General features: G+C 34.0%; 1 protein-coding gene across 1 annotated transcript in view; it reads left to right on the top strand.

Annotated features, from left to right (window-relative positions):
• ST8SIA4 (ST8 alpha-N-acetyl-neuraminide alpha-2,8-sialyltransferase 4) overlaps positions 1-17653 on the top strand; it is a 149088-nt gene that overhangs the window by 10539 nt on the left and 120896 nt on the right. Inside the window, 1 exon segment of the mRNA XM_007942481.2 lies at positions 15912-16169. Within this exon segment, the coding sequence (XP_007940672.2) occupies positions 15912-16169 (258 nt within the window).

Below are 17653 nucleotides of genomic sequence, written 5' to 3'. Positions count from 1 at the left end.
TATTTTCTCTGAGAGCAGCACAAAAGAACCATAACAGATATCAATATATGTTTTGTTTTTAGGATGAAATTCAAGTTAAGGATGTTAAGCATACATTGACTAAAACAATTGAGTATTATAATTTTACAAATCAATGAGGATTGTATGTGTATATTTGAAGGTAATCTATTTTCAGTGATTACTGCCAATGACATGACTGAAATGTTAGTACTATTTTTAAATTGCTCTCCTTAACAGATAAAGAAGCAAATATTGAATAATACATAGGAAGTTGTCACTTCTTTGAAAAGGTAGACTAATTTGTAAAACTATTATTGTACCATGTGTAAACAGTTCATAAAAATAATAATTGCCTATAAGAGGCAGTGGCTAGTAAGTATTAATCAGTTTGACACCTGTAATAAATAATTTAGAATATGAAAATGTCTGATTGTTGGCTTAGCTTTTGCAAATATGTTTTCTTAAAAAATCATACTGGAAAGAAATCATAGAGTATCTTAGGTTATTATTCTTCTCTTCTGCTTCCCCACATCTCTAGCATTTATGAAGAACCATATTGCTTTGTGTCTGTGAGTGGGTGTGGGCATATATTACAAGTGTTTTAAAAATGCAACTTTGAAATGTTCGAGACATACAACTGATTATTTTTAATCTTATATGATTGAAATATGCTTACACATTTTTCTCGTTTTTAAATATCTCATTAAACTTAAAATGCTCTTTGATATTTCTAACACATTATTTATCAATTTACATTAAAATGTGAAACAGTCACTGAAGATAAATTGTTTTTCCTATATTTATACACATAATTTTCCTTCTTATTATGAATTCCTTCAGAGTTCTTCTCCTCCACTACCTTCATAAGCATACCCAGAATGATTTACGTATATTTATTACACATCTGTACCTCTGGGGAGTTGTCTAAGAAAAGTGGTTCCCCGTATTTGTTCATTGTACTTGGAGATACATCAGGATTTAGAAAAGAGTTTACTCATTTTGCGGCTAAATTTGTAAGTTTGGCTCTAAAGGCTTGATTTTATTGATAGGGCAAGTATGACCTTTATTATTGTGAGTTAAGAAATGACACATTTAAGATTCATCACATGTGAGTAAATCTGTGAACTAAGGGATCCGTTGGTCATGTTCAACATTTTTTTACAACAGTTTCCATCTTTGGGTGCTTTCTTTTTTTGTCATGTTCCATGCATGGTATGGAAATCCAAAGAAGCAGAAGCACCATAAATGGACATAAAGAAATTTGTGAGCTCAGCTACTCCTCAGGAGAAATTAATCACATCCTAATTAGTCTGAGAAAAAATTTTCAACCCTTAGAATAATGATATATCAAAATTCTTGAACAGTCAAGGTTTTCAGGTTAACTAAACATAATTGCAAATTTCTATGTGCATACTTGCCAAAAAGATTTTTCTCTTTCATGTATGGCTTTGCTTTAGAAAAAGGTCTACTCATAATTCTTATACCATCTTCTACTTCAACAAGTTAACAGAAGAGCAACAGATAAGTGCTCTGTTGCTAAGTGGAAGACTGATGGTTTGAATCCACCCAGTGGGTCTTCAGGAGAAGGACCCAGCAATGTTCTCCTGATTACAACATTGAAAACCCTATGGGACAGTTCTACTCTGGGTCGCTGTGAGTCCAAAATATACATGGTGGTACTTAACCATAAAAAGAGCTTATCTGGTATTAACCATCTTGCTACAGGCAGAATCAATATTCAGTCCCAGGCATGTCTTACTGGAGGGCCAGATCTCTTATTACTGAGGGCACTTTTTGGAGGATTATACTTTAATAATAAAATTGCATGCTGTATTTGTTTTTTATAGAGTAAATGATATTTTTCTTTGCTCTAAAATAACAAAATGAGAGATACGGCTAATCAAATATTACCAAATGCTGAGCCAAATATCAAATGGGGTTGTGAAATATAAAGTAAGCTAAACATAATTTCCTTCAAGTTTTGGGGAACAATTTTGCCTCTTCATTTGGTTGCGATTAGGATTTTTCATTTGATTCTAGGATATCTTTCCTAAAACAGATAAGATCTTAGCTTGGAAGGTAATGCTCTTTTAGTGCTTAAATTGCCTTGCAGAAATAATCTTTTGAGACAAAGTTTGCATATTCTATATGATTTTTGTGGTAATAATGTAACATTTAGCACTTCTTAGTCTTTTTTTTTTTAGTAAATTGTGTCAGTTGAATTGATACAGTGATTTTTGTTCTAATCTCTGAGGCTTTATTTATCAGATAGTTTGACATTTTTAAAAATAATGAGAGATGTATAATTGAGAGTCCGTAGTATTAAGTAAAAAAGAAGCCACCAATCATATTGTTTTTCTTTAAAGTGGCATGATTTTGTGACTACTTATTCATTTATTTCAGTTGTTTTGTTTGACATTTGTTGTAAAAATAAAGCTTAACATGGCAACTATTGTTGCAATATGCTTATTCTTAAACTAAGTATTTTATTAGCATTAATATATTAAGATTGACCCTTCTTTCCTTCTTTACACCTTAATTTTGCTTGACTACCAATGCTACAATGAACTTGTTACCCAGATAGAAATCATGAGTAAAATAAGTCATTTTGATGTATTTGCTATGAAATCAGAATTTAGAATAACATAGTAACTCAAGAGAATTCCAAATGCATTTGCCCAGGAGACAATGAAAAAATTGTGATTAGGCTTGTTTTTCTCATGCTAGTAATTTATTCAGACTGTAATTTTTATTGTAATAGAAATCTGCACTTAAAAATATTTTTCATTAATAAGATCATAGGGATTATTTGTTTTGTTTGGTTTGGTTTATTGATTTTGCAAGTGGATTCAGAAGAGCTAAATTTCACATATTTCTACTCAACCTTTGGTTGTTGCAAACAATTTCTTTTTGCAACTAAATATTTTCCAAAGTTTAAGTGTTTAAGCAACATGTAAGAAAATTTGTGCCATTCCAGTTTCAGATACTATTTTTCAATTGTGACATTCTGTAGTAAAATGAGTATTATACGTTTTACTTTTTGTTTCTGTGATGCTTTTTGGTCTATTCTTAATCATATTATTCCTATACCAAGTTAATTCCTGTAAGCAATAGTCCTAAGTGTCTATTCTGGTGGGATTCCAAAAGGCTCTAGGCATAAAATATGAAATTAATACTCTTTTATTATAATACTCCACATAGTGTTGCCTAGGGTGTGTTCTGGAGTCACTGTCTAATGTTTGTGAAAACTGATTCCTAATAGATGCTGCATAACCTAAATTTGCTTCTCAATTCTGCATTCCAGCTGTAATTTTTGACATACAATACTTTCCAAATGGGTCCACATTGCCATTAGATTACTTTTTAGTTGCTGTAGCATGTGTGCATTGTGCATGTTGTTGACAAGAAACCTATAGACAAGAAAGAGTGGCACCTGGTGATAGGTTAGCTATATTTAACATTTGGCAAGTGAAAACAATGTTTAGTAACCTAATTCTCCAGTCCTTTACAACTGCTATGTCAAGTAATGAGTGATGCTGAAAAGGAAGTTCTAGTTGAAAATTCAGTTGAAAAGTTTCTGTACAGAATCTATTCTTGTCCGTTGAACAGTCTAAACCCACCTTTCAGTTTAAGCCAATATTGCCTAGCAAAAAATAGCCGTTATGACTACAGCTGTGTATTTTAGTCTCATGAAAGTGAAACCTAATTTTAGGTTTTTACAATTATCTTTATCATTAAAACAGTTACTGAATTTAAGTGTTTGCTTATCTGAGTTTCAAAAGTTAGATGATGCTCAGAAAATGACAGTTATAGATCTAAGGAGGATTTTTGTTGTTGTTCTTTTAAGTCATGTACAAAAAACACAATCCTTGGCTTTTAACATCTAGCACTACCTTGACCACAGATCATTAAAATGTGTGCTAGTACCACCTGCATTTTAAAGATTAGTTTCTGGGGATTCATGTTGGTTTTGGAGCCTAAAAATGAAATTGAATTTTTGTTGTCTCTCCCTTCTGAAGTAATTTTATTTAATCTACCGTTCTCATTCATATCAATGATCTTCTGAACAAATGCATGTGTGTTTTCCTTGGTGATGCTTAGAGTGTTGTTTCAGTTCAACGTAAGTACAATAGTTTTTCATGCTTCCAATAACGTTTAGCTAATTATATTTAAGTACTAGTTTATTTTCCTTTTTACATAGATTTGCCAGCTGAAGAACAATTAGACTTATCAAATCCACAGAACTTTTTATATGCCATTACATCTATAATCTGAAAAATGCCCATAGACTGCTAGACGGGAAAAAATTCAAACCTTTCTTTGTTGTTTCCAAAAAATATTAAGCACTTAAGTCACAACATTATTGATTCATAGTAATTATTTTAAATCTTTCTGGTGTTCTACACTAACAATTGTTCATAGTTGTGCTTAGGAAACTTCTTTCATTTATATAGTTTGATTACACTATATGAATTGGTAATTTTTTTTCTACCTTTTTCTACTATATACTATTTTATATAGCACATGTTTGTGGTGTTTGCTTTTACTAAAACATGCTGAGTCAGTATACTGCTAAAAGAGCAGGTAGAAAACTATCATCTGTACTCCATAATATTTGTCTTATTAAGCATTATTTTTTATATTTTAGAAATATGACATCTTTCAAAACTTTGCTTAACTTTTATAAACCCTGTTTGCGTACCATTTTTCTCTAAAATGGAATAAATTAAGCATTTTTGTACTCATAAATTTAGAAGCCTTGTGCTTTAAAATATTTTAAATGAAACAACCTTGAATAAAATATTCTAAAATGTTTTTACTGCCAATTTTCTGTAACCAACAATAGTGTTGTTATTCGAAAGTTCTCCCACCTTTTTTTTTTAATCATTTGACAAGCATTTAACTTTTCTGAGGAAGAGTACAAGAGATTTCGCCTTCAGGATTTCTAGGCTATGGAGTTTTCTTTCCAATCAGAGCCTTTGATCTATTTAGTTCAGCTTCACAAAAATATATGCCATTATTATACACTTACATCTTCAAATACACCTAGTACATCCCACTAAAATTATGTTCAAAAGAAAATAACACTATCAAGTTTGGTGATTTGACCACATCCGTGAAGTTTTTTATTTGAGAGCTAGCCCCATCATTTTCACAGGAAATGAAAATTTTTGTTGAAATGCAGGTGTCGAGCATTACTTATTTTTTCCCCAGTCAAATACCAAAAAAAAAAAAAAAAAATCCTACTGCCATGAAGTCAATTCCAACTCACAGCTACCCCATTGGGTTTCTAAGGTGATAAGTCTTTATGGAGGTAGATAATCTCATCTTCCTTCCATGGAGTAGCTAGTAGTTTTGAACCACGAACCTTCTCCTAAGCAGTCAAATCCTTCAGGCCTTGCACCAGCAGAGACCCTTAAATAGTCAAATGGTAGTTAATAAATGTTTGCAAAAGTTTCTGTATATTATTATTCTTGGTGTATGTTGTTAACTTTTGTGAAAAATCACTATGTTCTTGATATAATAAAAAGTTACTTATTTCACAATTTTCTTTTGTTACTATACATTTTTTCACTGATAGTATTTCTATCAATCACTGTGATTTCATCAGTTAGGTATTTATACAAATTTTCCCTAATATAAATTCCATTTATTCTGAACTTAATATTCAGAATATTTGAGAGAGAGAAAAAAAAAGAAGCACATATTCTTTTTTAGTGAACTTGTGAACATATCTGTTGTGTATAAAATCTTGAAAAGTAAGGTTTACAACCACTTAGTTTCTAATTAGATAACACACCAAACAGTTACTTATTTAGAGCAAATCAAACAAAAAAAAAAAAAAGTTCAGAGAAAAATATGGGATGGTTATTTTACAGACTTATCTAGTAGTAAGAAAGAGCTTATGAATGTGAATTGAAGAATAACTCTTACTCAATGATGAGAGAAAGCCATATTCTACGTTCTGTGTTCAATGTACCAATTGAGATGGAGTTTAAACAATAATAGCAATGCACAAAAATGTGTCTCATATATCATGAATGTTATGATAACAACCCTTGTTCTAAAACACAACCTTACAGAAAGGGTACTTAAGCAAATAATATCCAACTTGAAACTTAGAGTAGAACTTTCTTAGATTGCTTCTTTCTGGTATATGATTGGTAGCCTTAGGATTAAATAATTCCAGAATTTTTCAACCAGGTTCATGGCTTCTTTAGCAATATAACTCCCTCAAAAACTCGCTAGACTTCTGAGCCATTTCCTTTTAATTATTTCCAGATAACCCTGCTAAATTTCTTCTGAACACATTTATTTTCTGTTGTTGTTAGGCACTGTTCACAGTCAGTTCTGACTCATAGTGACCTATGCACAACAGAATTGAAACACCAGATCCTGTGCCATCCTCATAATCATTGCTATGTTTCAGCATATTATTGTATGCATGGTGTCAATCTATCATCATGAGGGTCTTCTTCTTTTTCACTGACCCTCTACCTTATCAAACTTATGTCCTTCTCCAGAGATTGGTTCCTCCTGATAACATGTCTAAAGTACATGAGATGAAGTCTTTTCATCCTCAGAAGTAGAGAATATTCTAGCTGTACTTCTTCCAAGACAGATTTGTTCACTCTTATGGCAGTGCATGGCATTTTCAATGTTCTTCACTAACACTAAAATTCAAAGGCATAACTTCTTCTTTGGTCTTCCTTATTCATTGTCCAGCTTTCATATGTATGTGAGGATATTGAGAAGACTGTGGCTTGGGTCAGGAGTGCCTTAGTCTTCAGTGACATCTTTGCTCTTTAATAATTCAATAGGGTCTTTTGCAGCAGATTTGCCCAATGCAATGCATTTATTATTTATATTATTATATTGTATTATATATTATAATTATATGTATTATATATTATAGTTATTATATAATATAATTATATAATATATTGTTGATTGCTGTTTCATGGACATTGATTATGGATCCAAGTAAATGAAAGCCCTGACCAGTTCAATACTTTCTCCATTTATTTTGATGTTGCTTATTGGTCCAGTGGTAATGATTTTTGTTTTCGTTATATTGAGGTGTAATCCATGCTGAAGATTGTACTCCTTGATCTTCATCAGTAAGTGTTTCAAGTCATCTTCGCGTTTAGCAAGAAAAGTTGTGTCATCTGCATGTTGCAAATTATTAATGAGTCTTCCACCTAAGCCTGATGCCATGTTTTTCTTCACCAATTTGAAGTTCTCAGATTATTTGCTCAGCATACAGAGTGAATAATGTGGTGAAAGATTATAACCCTGATCCATACCTTCTAAATTTTAAACCATTGATTATTCCCTTGTTCTGTTCAAGTGACAGGCTCTTCATCTACGTATAGGTTCCTCATGAGCATGAATAATGTTGAATTGCCATTCTTCATAATATTATCCATAATTTGTTATCATCCACACAGTCAAGTGCTTTTCATAGTTAATAAAACATAGGTAAACATCTCTCAGGTACTCTGTGCTTTCAGGCAAGATCCATCTGACATCAGCAATGATATCGCTCCATGACCTCTTCTGAATCTGGCTTGAATTTCAGGGAGTGTCCGGTCTATCTACTGCTGCATTTTTTAAAAATTATCTTCAGCAAAATTTTATAGCTGTATAATATTAATATCCAATAATCTCTGCATTCTATTGCAGCACCTTTCTTTGGAATGAGCATAAAAGTGGTTTCTTCCACTCTGTTGGCCAGGAAGATATCTTCCAAATTTCTTGGAATAAGCGAGTGAGTGTCTCCAGTGCTGCATCTGTTTGTTGAAACATCTCAGTGGATATTCTGTCAATTCCTGGAAGCTTGTTTTTCACCAACTTCTCCAGTGAGGCTTGAGTTTCTTCCTTCAAACCATTGGTTTTTGATCATCTGGTATTTCCTGAAATTATTGAATATCCACCATTTTTTTTTTTTTTTTGGCACACTGACTCTGTGTATTCCTTCCATCTTCTTTTGATGCTTCTTGCATCATTTGATATTTTGCTGGAAGCAAATTTCATTATTGAAACTCAAGGCTTGAAGTTTTTCTTCAGTTCTTTCAGGCTAAGAAATTCTGAAAGTATTCTCTCCTTTTGTTTTTCTAATTACAAATATTTTCACATTTCATTATAATATTTTACTTTTTCTTTTCTAGCTACCCCTTGAAATCTGTTCAGATCTTTTATTTCATAATTTCTTCCATTTGCTTTAGCTATTCAGCATTCAAAAGCATGTTTCAGAGTCTGGCATCCATTTCAATCTTTTGCTCCTTTCCTCTTTTCAATGACCTTTTGCTTTCTTCAGGTATGATGTTCTTAATGTCATCCCACAACTTGTCTCGTCTTCAGTCATTGGTGTTCAATGCATCAAATATAGTATTCAGATGGTGTTTAAACATGAGTAGGATATAGTCAAGGTCGTATTTTGGCTCTCATGGACTTGTTTTAATTTTCTTCAGCTTCAGCTTTAATTTGCATGTGAACAATTGATGATCTGTTCAGCAGCAAGCTTCTGGCCTTGTTCTGACTGTTGATATTTGACTTCTTTATTACCTCTTTCACAGATGTAGTCGATTTGATTCCTTTGTATTCCATCTGGCAAGGTCTTTGTGTACAGTCGCTGTTTATATTGTTGATAAAAGGTATTTGAGATGAATAAGTCACTGGTCTTGCAAAATTATTTTGTTTGCTCTCTGATGTCGTTTCTATCACCAAGGCCATATTTTCCAACTACAGGTGCTTCTTCTTTGTTTCCAACTTTTGTATTCCATTCACAAGTAATTATCAATATACCTTGATTGCATATTTGGTCATTTTTAGACTGCAAATTTGGTAAAAAGCTTTGTTTTCTTCACCTTTGGCTTTCGTGGTTGCTGTGTAAATTTAAATATCAGTATTAACTTGTCTCCTAGGTGTATGGATATTATCCTATCACTGACAATATTGTACTTCAAAATAGAGTGTGAAATGTTCTTTTTTACATGAATGAGAGTCATTCCTCTTCAATCTGTCATTCTCAGCATAGCAGACCATATTGTTGTCAGATCCAAAATGGTCTACATCAGTCCATTTTCACTCACTAATTCCTGGGATATCAATCTTTATGTGTTCTATTTCAGTTTTGACAATCTTCCAATTTTCCAGGATTCATATCTTGTACATTCATGTTCTTATTATAAATGGATGTTTGCAGTTATTTCTTCTCATTTTGAGTCATGCCATATCAGCAAGTGAAGGTCCTCAAAGTTTTACTCCATCCATGTCTTTAAAGTCAAATATACATTGAGGAGCCAGCTCTTCCCCAGTCATATTTTGAATGCTGTCCAGTTTGAGGGGCTCATCTTCTGGCACTATATCAGACAGTGTTTCACTGCTCTTCATAAGGTTTTCAGTGGTCAATTTTTTATGTGGATGTCCCCAACCTTCTTTCCAGACTGCTTTAGTTGGAAAGTTCCACTGATGCCTGTCCATAATGTGTGACCCTTATGGTATTTGATATACCAGTGGCATAGTCTCCAGCATCAAGCAACACACAAGCCACCACAGTACAATAAATTGACAAACAAGTGGTGGCTGTAAAGATATACAGCCTTGGAAATCCTATGGGGCAGTTAGTTCTACTCTGTCCTATAGGTACCCTATGAGTTGGAATACACTCAATTACAGTGTGTTATTTAATGGCAGCTACTCAAAAGATATTTTAATCTATAAATTTAGTGGTAAGGCAACTTACTACTTGCTACTAGGATGTCTCTAATTTTCAGTCTTGTTGTTGTTGTTGTTGTTATGTGCCGTCGAGTCGGCCCCGACTCATAGCGACCCCTCCTTGGGTTTCCGAGGCAGTATAACTACGGAAGTAGGATTACCCAACCTTCCTTCCGAGGAGTGGCTGGTGGGTTTGAACCGCCAGCCCTCTGGATAGCAGTCAAGTGCTTTTAGCCACTATGCTACCAGAGCTCCTATTTTCAGTCTTATCTGTTGCTAATTAGGGTTCAGAAACTTTTGGGACATCCCAATTAACTCGATTCTCACACAGTTTAGATTACAACCCATTTCCAGAGATGTATTCCCTTTCATCTCAGCTTGCAACTTGGCTATTTCATGCCTGACTTCACCTCTTTTAGTGCCTTGCAAAAAGAAGCAACCTATGTAAACCAGCATACAAACACTCTTTAACTCCTTCTTCAAGAGTATTGGCTTAATAGACACAGGCCATGGGTCTCCAATTATTAAAGGCAGCAGCTTTATCAGGTGCTTTCCTATATTATACCAAGAATCATCAGCTTTTCAGCCATCTATATGTCTTCTCTCATGTTCCATCATCTAACTACTTTGTATATGCCATTTTTTTTTTGCTTGTTTCTATAGCATCCCATATCTATTATTGATTAATTTATTAAGTATGGGATAGTCTAAATATCCATAAAACAATGACTCAAATTGGGAATGTTTTTATGTTTCACATGATCCACCTATGTATCACCTATATATCAGTTAAGAAAACTAACTTAGATGACCAACCTCAACTATGAGAGAAACTTAGAAATGTTCTATCTGAGCACCCAAGTACCCAGGTAAAACTAACAGGGTTCAAGTACTAAAAGGAAGAATGGAAGAAAGGAATGCAGGAACAACTAGCTCTCTTCCAGACATAGTCCAGTGTTCTACCTGTCCATTTTTTCCTCTGGTTACCTAGTGCCGCTTTGACGGGAATATACCACCAATGGGATGACTTGAACAAACAGGAGTTTATTCTCTTATAGTTCAGGAGGCTAGAAGTCCAAGTTCAAAGAGGCAGGCTCTAGGGGCCGGGTGAAAGCCCCTCAACCTTCAGCTGTGCCTTTTGCTCCCAGCCCACTGAAGCTAGAGGCATCCCTTCACTCAGGCAGCTACTGGCTGCTGAGGCTAACAAGCCAAAGTTGACAAATAAAATGGCACAGTCCCAATGTTACCAAACCACATGGCAGACCATTAATTTAAGTCCATTTGAAAGTCCCAAGGTCAGCAGAGCATAACAGGCTACTGAACAATGACAAGGCTACATGCAGGTTTCAAGCATGCCATAAGCTAGAGACCATTACCAAAGTTTCATCTTATCTATGGGAAGTAGCCCACATATCCAAAGGCAGCTATTCAGCTGCTCACAGTAGAGTCCACCATGGAATTGATTGCCAGTCTCATCATGGGGACTACTACATCCAGCTGCCAGCCACTAAACCAGGCCCAGCCAAGTTGACACACAAATTTAACCACCATATAGATAGATAGATAGATAGATAGATAGATAGATAGATAGATATAATTATGGTATAAAAGCTTTTATTTATTGAGCATCTAGTATATTCCAAGCATTGTGTTAAAAATTTTTGCTATATTTTCTCAGTCAACTCATAACAAGCCCACTAAAGTACCTATTCTTTTTTCATTGTTTTAATTTTTTATTATGATTTAGGTGCATATTTACAAATCAGATTCATTTTACTCTCAACAGTTCTTGCACATTTGGTTTCATTGCCCCAATTACAACCCCAACAATAAAACCTCTCCTCCTATCTCCTCCCTGTGACTACCCCTTCTCTGTGCCCTTCTTATCTATGCACTCCTGTCTGTCCATGTTTCCCACTATACAAATGCTGCCCTTCTGGTGTCTCATGGTTGATTGACCAAATAGGTGCATGTCCCTGGGGAAGGTGTTTTGTTGTAGGCCTTTCTACTGTTTGGCAGAGTGCTAATCCACAGAAGTGACTTCAGATCCAGGCTTGATGGATAACCCTGGGGCCATAGTCTTGGAGCTTCCACAGCTCTTTCCGACCAGTAATTGTCATTTTTGTGTTTTTGAATTTTCCTCCACATTTTTTCCTCCCACTCTATGCAAGATCTCCATTTTTTTTTTTCCCCTTTCCAAGTGGTTGTCATTGGTGACTGGGCACCATCTAGTTCTTCTGATCTCAGGGTCATGAAGGCTGAAGTCCCATGATCCATCATGTCCTTAGACTCATTGTTGCCATATGACCTTGATTTTCTTCACTCTTCTTTGCTCTAGATGAGTGGATATTAAGAGTTGCATCTTAGATGGTCACTTGAAAGCTTTCAAGATGTCAGTCACTACTCACCAAAGTAGGATGCAGAACAAGATCTTTATATACTACGTTGTGCAAATTGAGCTTGATATCCCCCCAAGACCATGGTTCCAATCCCACTGGGCCAATAACTCTCTCCCTCAAGGTGTTTGTTTGTCATTGAAAAGCTACCCCAACTCTTTTCCCTGTTACTTCTGTAATGTATATGCATATTTTTTGTAGCCCAAATACATAAGTAGGAACATCTTCAGCCAAATCTATCCACAGTCATGGGTATATTCCTGATCACCTACACACACAATATATTCTCACCTATCTACTCATTTACTCATAGACTGTTGTTTGCTGCCACTAATAATGCAGTGTTATGTATGTAATAACATTTACTTCTGTCTATTCTGGTGGTGTAGTGCTTAAGGCATTTGACTCCTAACCAGAAGCATGGTGGTTCAAACCCACCAGGCACTCCTCAGAAGGAAGATTGGGCAATCTACTTCCATAGGGATACCACCTCAGAAATCCAAGGATGAGTCACTATGAGTTGTATTGAGTCAATAGCAGTGAGTTTGGTTTTGTTTTGGTATATCTATTATGCACATTTCTGTGTCTTTCTTTTCTCTATTGTCTTTGTGCTGGTTACACACTTTGTTATATTGCCTTTCTCTTCACCCAAATCAATACATGACTCTTAACTAGTCAGAAATTTTCCATCTCCTTTCATCCTATACTTGGTAACCAACAAAGCAAATTTCCTTCCCTGTCTAAACCATTCCTTGATGTTTTAAAAAATAACCAACAAAAACAAAATGGACTCATAGAATATTTCTCTTTCTATGATTGACATATTTCACTCAGCATAATGTCCTCCAAATCTGTCCATGTTATGAGGTGATTCATGGATTCTTCATTATTCTTTAATGTTCCATAGCATTCCTTTGTGTGAATGTACCACCCTTTTGTTAACCATTCATCTATTGATGGACCCTTAGGTTGTTTCCATCTCTTTGCTATAGTGAATGGTGCTGCAAAGAACATGGGTATGCATGTCTATTCATGTCTTGACTCTCACTCATTAGAATATATTTCTAGTAATGGAATTGCTAGATCAAATGGTATTTGTATTTCTAATTTTTAAGGAAATGTCATACTGTTTTCTACAGTGGCTGTACTATTTTACAGTCCCACCAGCAGTGTATGAAAGATCCAATCTCTCCACACCCTTGTCAGCATATTTTATCTTCTGCCTTGTTGAACTTTGCTATTACTGCTGGGGTGAGATGATATCTTGTTGTTGTTTTGATTTGTATCTCACTAATGGCTAATGATTGTGAGTATTTCCTCATGTGTTTGTTGGCTGCCTGTACATCTTCTTTAGTGAAGTGTTAGTTCATGTCTTTTGTCCATTTTTGAGTTGGATTGTCTTTTTTAAAATTGAGGTATTGAAGTTTTCTATAGATTTCAGAAATAAGTCCCTTTTTTCTTTTCTTTTTTTTTTTTCCCCAAGCCATAGGTTCTCTTTTCACTCTTTTGGAGAAGTCTTTTGATTCACATAATAATTTAATTTTTAAAAGGTCTCAGTCATATTGTTTCTCTGCTGCTTGTGCATTTTGGGTTATGCTTGATAGTCTATTTATACGCTAAATTAGGACTCCTAGATTTTCCCCTATTTTATCTTTGATGAACTTTATGGTTTGGGGTTTTACATTCAAGTCTTTGATCCATATTGAGTTCATTTTTATGTATGATGTGAGGTATGAATTTTATTTCCTTTTCTACAAGTGGATATCTAATTTTAGCAGCACCATTTGCTAAAGAGGCTATCTTTTCTCCCATTTGATAGGTTTGGCCCTTTGTCAAAGATCAGCTTTCCATAGCTGGATGAGTCCATTTCTGAATTCTCAATTCTGTTCCAATGGTTGATTTGTCTATCATTGTACCAATAGCACATTATTTTTACTACTGTAGGTTTATAGTAGGTTTACAATTGGGGAGTGTGAGATCTCCTACTTTGTTTTTCTTCTTCAGACTTGCTTTTCTTATCTGAGGTCTAGTTCCTTTCCAATATGAAGTTAGTGATTGTTTTCTCCGTGTCCTTAAAGAATTTTGATGGAATTTGTATCAGGATTGCATTGAATGTATAGATTACTTTGGGTAGTATTGACATTTCCATAATATTCAGTCTTCCTACCCATGAACATGGCATGTTCTTCCATTTTTGTAGGTCTCTTGTAGTTCCTTATGGCAGTGTTTTGTATTTTTCTTTGTATAGATCTTTTGTTTCCCTGGTGAAAATCGTTCCTAACTATTTTATCTCTGAAAAGGAAATAAAGAAAACAATACCATTTACAATAGCTACCAAAAAGATGGACCAAAAAAAAAAAAAAGATGGTAGCTATTATAAATGGTATTGTTTTCTTTAATTCCTTTTCAAAGATCTTTTTTGTTGATTCAGAGGAACACAACTGATTTTTGAGTGTTGATCTTACATCCTACCACTTTGCTGAAACTTTTTATTAGTTCCAGTTCTTGCTGATTATCTTGGGTTTTCTATGTATAGAATCATGTCATCTGTGAATAGAGATGGTTTTACTTCTTCTTTGGCAATTTGGATGCCTTTTATTTCTCTTTCTTGCCTTATTCCCCTGGCAAGGACTTTTAGTACCATGTTAAATAGTGATAGAGGGTATCTTTGTCTGGTTCCCATTCACAAGGGGGGATGTTTTGAGTCTTTCTCCACTGAGCCTAAGGTTGGCTTTTGGTTTTGCATATACACCCTTTATTATGTTCAGGAATTTCCCTTCTATTTCTATTTTCACATGCACTTCTTCTTAGCTACTAGGCTGATAAGCTTGAAAGAAAATGTTCAACTATATTGACTGTGCTATAGTTTTTATTCTTCTTCACATAATCATAATAATGCATAAGATTTAGATGACTTTATATATTTATAAGAAATTTTAGGCCTCCTAAAAAAGTTCACTATAATACAATACAAAACAATATAAAGTTATTTCTATGTTTCCTAACCCAAAAACCAAACTCACCATCATTGAGTTGCTTCCAACTCATAGCTAGACAATATTAAAATAAGTTGCTTACTCTTGTTGTAGTTTTTATGTGCCATTGAGTCAGACCCGACTCATAGCGACCCTTCCTTGGGTTTCTGAGGCAGTATCACTATGGAAGTGATTGCCCAACTTTTATTTAAGTTAGCAGAATATCTAGATATATAATATAGAATTCATATTAAGTGCATTTTATTTAATAAATTAGTTTTTCTCTATACTAGATGTTGTTGTTGTTATGTGCCATCAAGTCAGACCTGACTCATAATGACCCTCCTTAGGTTTCTGAGGCGGTATCACTACAGAAGTAGATTGCCCAATCTTCCTTCTGAGGAGTGGCAGTTGGGTTTGATCCACCAGCCTTCTGGTTAGCAGTCTTAGGCCTTAGGCCTTAGGCCACTACGCTACCAGAGGCAAAGTGTTTTTCATCACTGACTGGAAAACCACTTGCTCTGTAAACTTTAACCGAAATAACAATAAAAAAGTTATATTTAAAAAAAAAAAAAATGTCTATGCTTTGTATGCTTACAAAATCATTAGCAATCCCTATGTAAATACTCAAAATATATTTCATTTCCTTTAAAATCTACTAATTCGATAGTTTAATTATCACTTAATTAAACTACAATTTAAGATTTTTAGTTTGCCGGTTTATATTTCATCATATTTTACTTTGTAAATGACATTACTTGGAAGTAATACTTGGAAGTATTGTCATTAATGGAAAACTTTCATTGTATTTCCAATATAGGAAGAACATACTTCGTTTCCTTGATGCAGAAAGAGATGTCTCAGTGGTGAAGAGCAGTTTTAAGCCTGGTGATGTAATACACTATGTGCTCGACAGGCGTCGAACACTAAATATTTCTCATGACCTGCATAGCCTCCTGCCTGAAGTTTCACCAATGAAAAATCGCAGGTTTAAGACCTGCGCAGTTGTTGGAAATTCTGGCATTCTTCTAGATAGTGAATGTGGAAAGGAGATTGACAGTCACAATTTTGTAATAAGGTGAGCTTTCTTCTGTTGCTAGAGATTGTAATGTCTTCTAATATATTTTACTCAGGAATAGCAAACTGGTAAAAACGTTTTAACGTAATATAATATCAGAGATTACTTAGAGCTCAAATAAATATTTATCTGTGATATACTTTTCTGTATGGAATTTTGGTGCTGTAGTGGTTAAGACATTTGGCTGCTAACCAAAAGGTCAGTAGTTCAAATCACTCTGTGGAAGAAAGATAAGGCAGTCTGCTTCCACAAAGATCTACTGCTTTGGAAACCCAATGAAGGTTGCTATGAGTTGGAATTGACTCAATGACAGTGATTTGTATTTATTTATTTATTTATTTTGGTTTATATTTTTCTGTGTAATATCCAAGTTTACAGTTACCCTAGACTAAAATAGTATAGTTATCATATCATGGGGAAAAAAAGTGATTTCATTTTAGCAGTAAGATCCATACAAGTATTTTGATTTGTTTGTGTGTGTATATTGATTTTTAAAGGCTAAATCACAATGTTTATTACACAAACATAAAAAGTTTTATTAATATTTCTTATTTATGTTCATTAGTTTTCTGTGAATTTATTTGTTAAGTAAAGAATATGAACATCAGCATGCAGTGATATAATATGTGTTTATTTTACTTTTTTTAAAAAATAATTATTAGACTTGATATACATAATATAGCAAGTTTATATTTGAAATTTTAGGTTAATTTGGTTTTATTATTCTGCATATATGATATTTGAGTATGGTAGCATATTTTGGTTTTTGACTTCTCATAATTAAACATATCTGTTTGTTATTCCATTGATAGTCAACAGATATATCATAGATATGTGTTTGGTTTACTTTTGATTAAATGAAAAGAACGCAACAATGGAAAACTGGAATGTGATGACATGACATATATTAGAAGTTTTCAATTCCCAATTCTTATACCTGTAATGGGAGCTCTGGTCATAGTGGCTAAAGGCACTTGACTGCTAACCAGAAGGCTGGCAGTTCAAACCCACCAGCCACTCCTCAGAAGGAAGACGGGGCAATGTACTTCCGTAGTGATACTGCCTCGGAAACCCAAGGAGGGGTCGCTATGAATCGGGTCCGACTTGACAGCACATAACAACAACAAACATACCTGTAACAATTTTTTAGTTACAGAGGAATAATATTCTGAGTAATTAAAATACATATATTGAAATATGTACTTGTACAGTATAAAAATATGTAGGAATCTACTCTTAATTGCACTGGCAAGTACCTGAAGTCCTTTGAAGCTATGGGTGTTTACAGCTTATGAAAGTATATATAGATCTTGAAAGAAATTACATTGAAATTAAATGAAAAATATATAATTATTTAAGTGCTAACTATAAATAGTTAAATGTTTTTATTTATCAGATAATAATAGCAATGAAAAATCACAATATAATACTAAAAGGCAAGTAAAATCCAAAATAACCAATATTACTGAAGACATTTTATCTTA

The sequence above is a fragment of the Orycteropus afer genome, unplaced genomic scaffold (assembly GCF_000298275.1).
Source record: "Orycteropus afer afer isolate SDZICR_OR568_19922 unplaced genomic scaffold, OryAfe1.0 scaffold00091, whole genome shotgun sequence".
NCBI lineage: Eukaryota > Metazoa > Chordata > Mammalia > Tubulidentata > Orycteropodidae > Orycteropus > Orycteropus afer.
The sequence above is the reverse complement of the archived record's forward strand: the minus strand, read 5'-3'. Positions and strand labels throughout refer to the sequence as shown.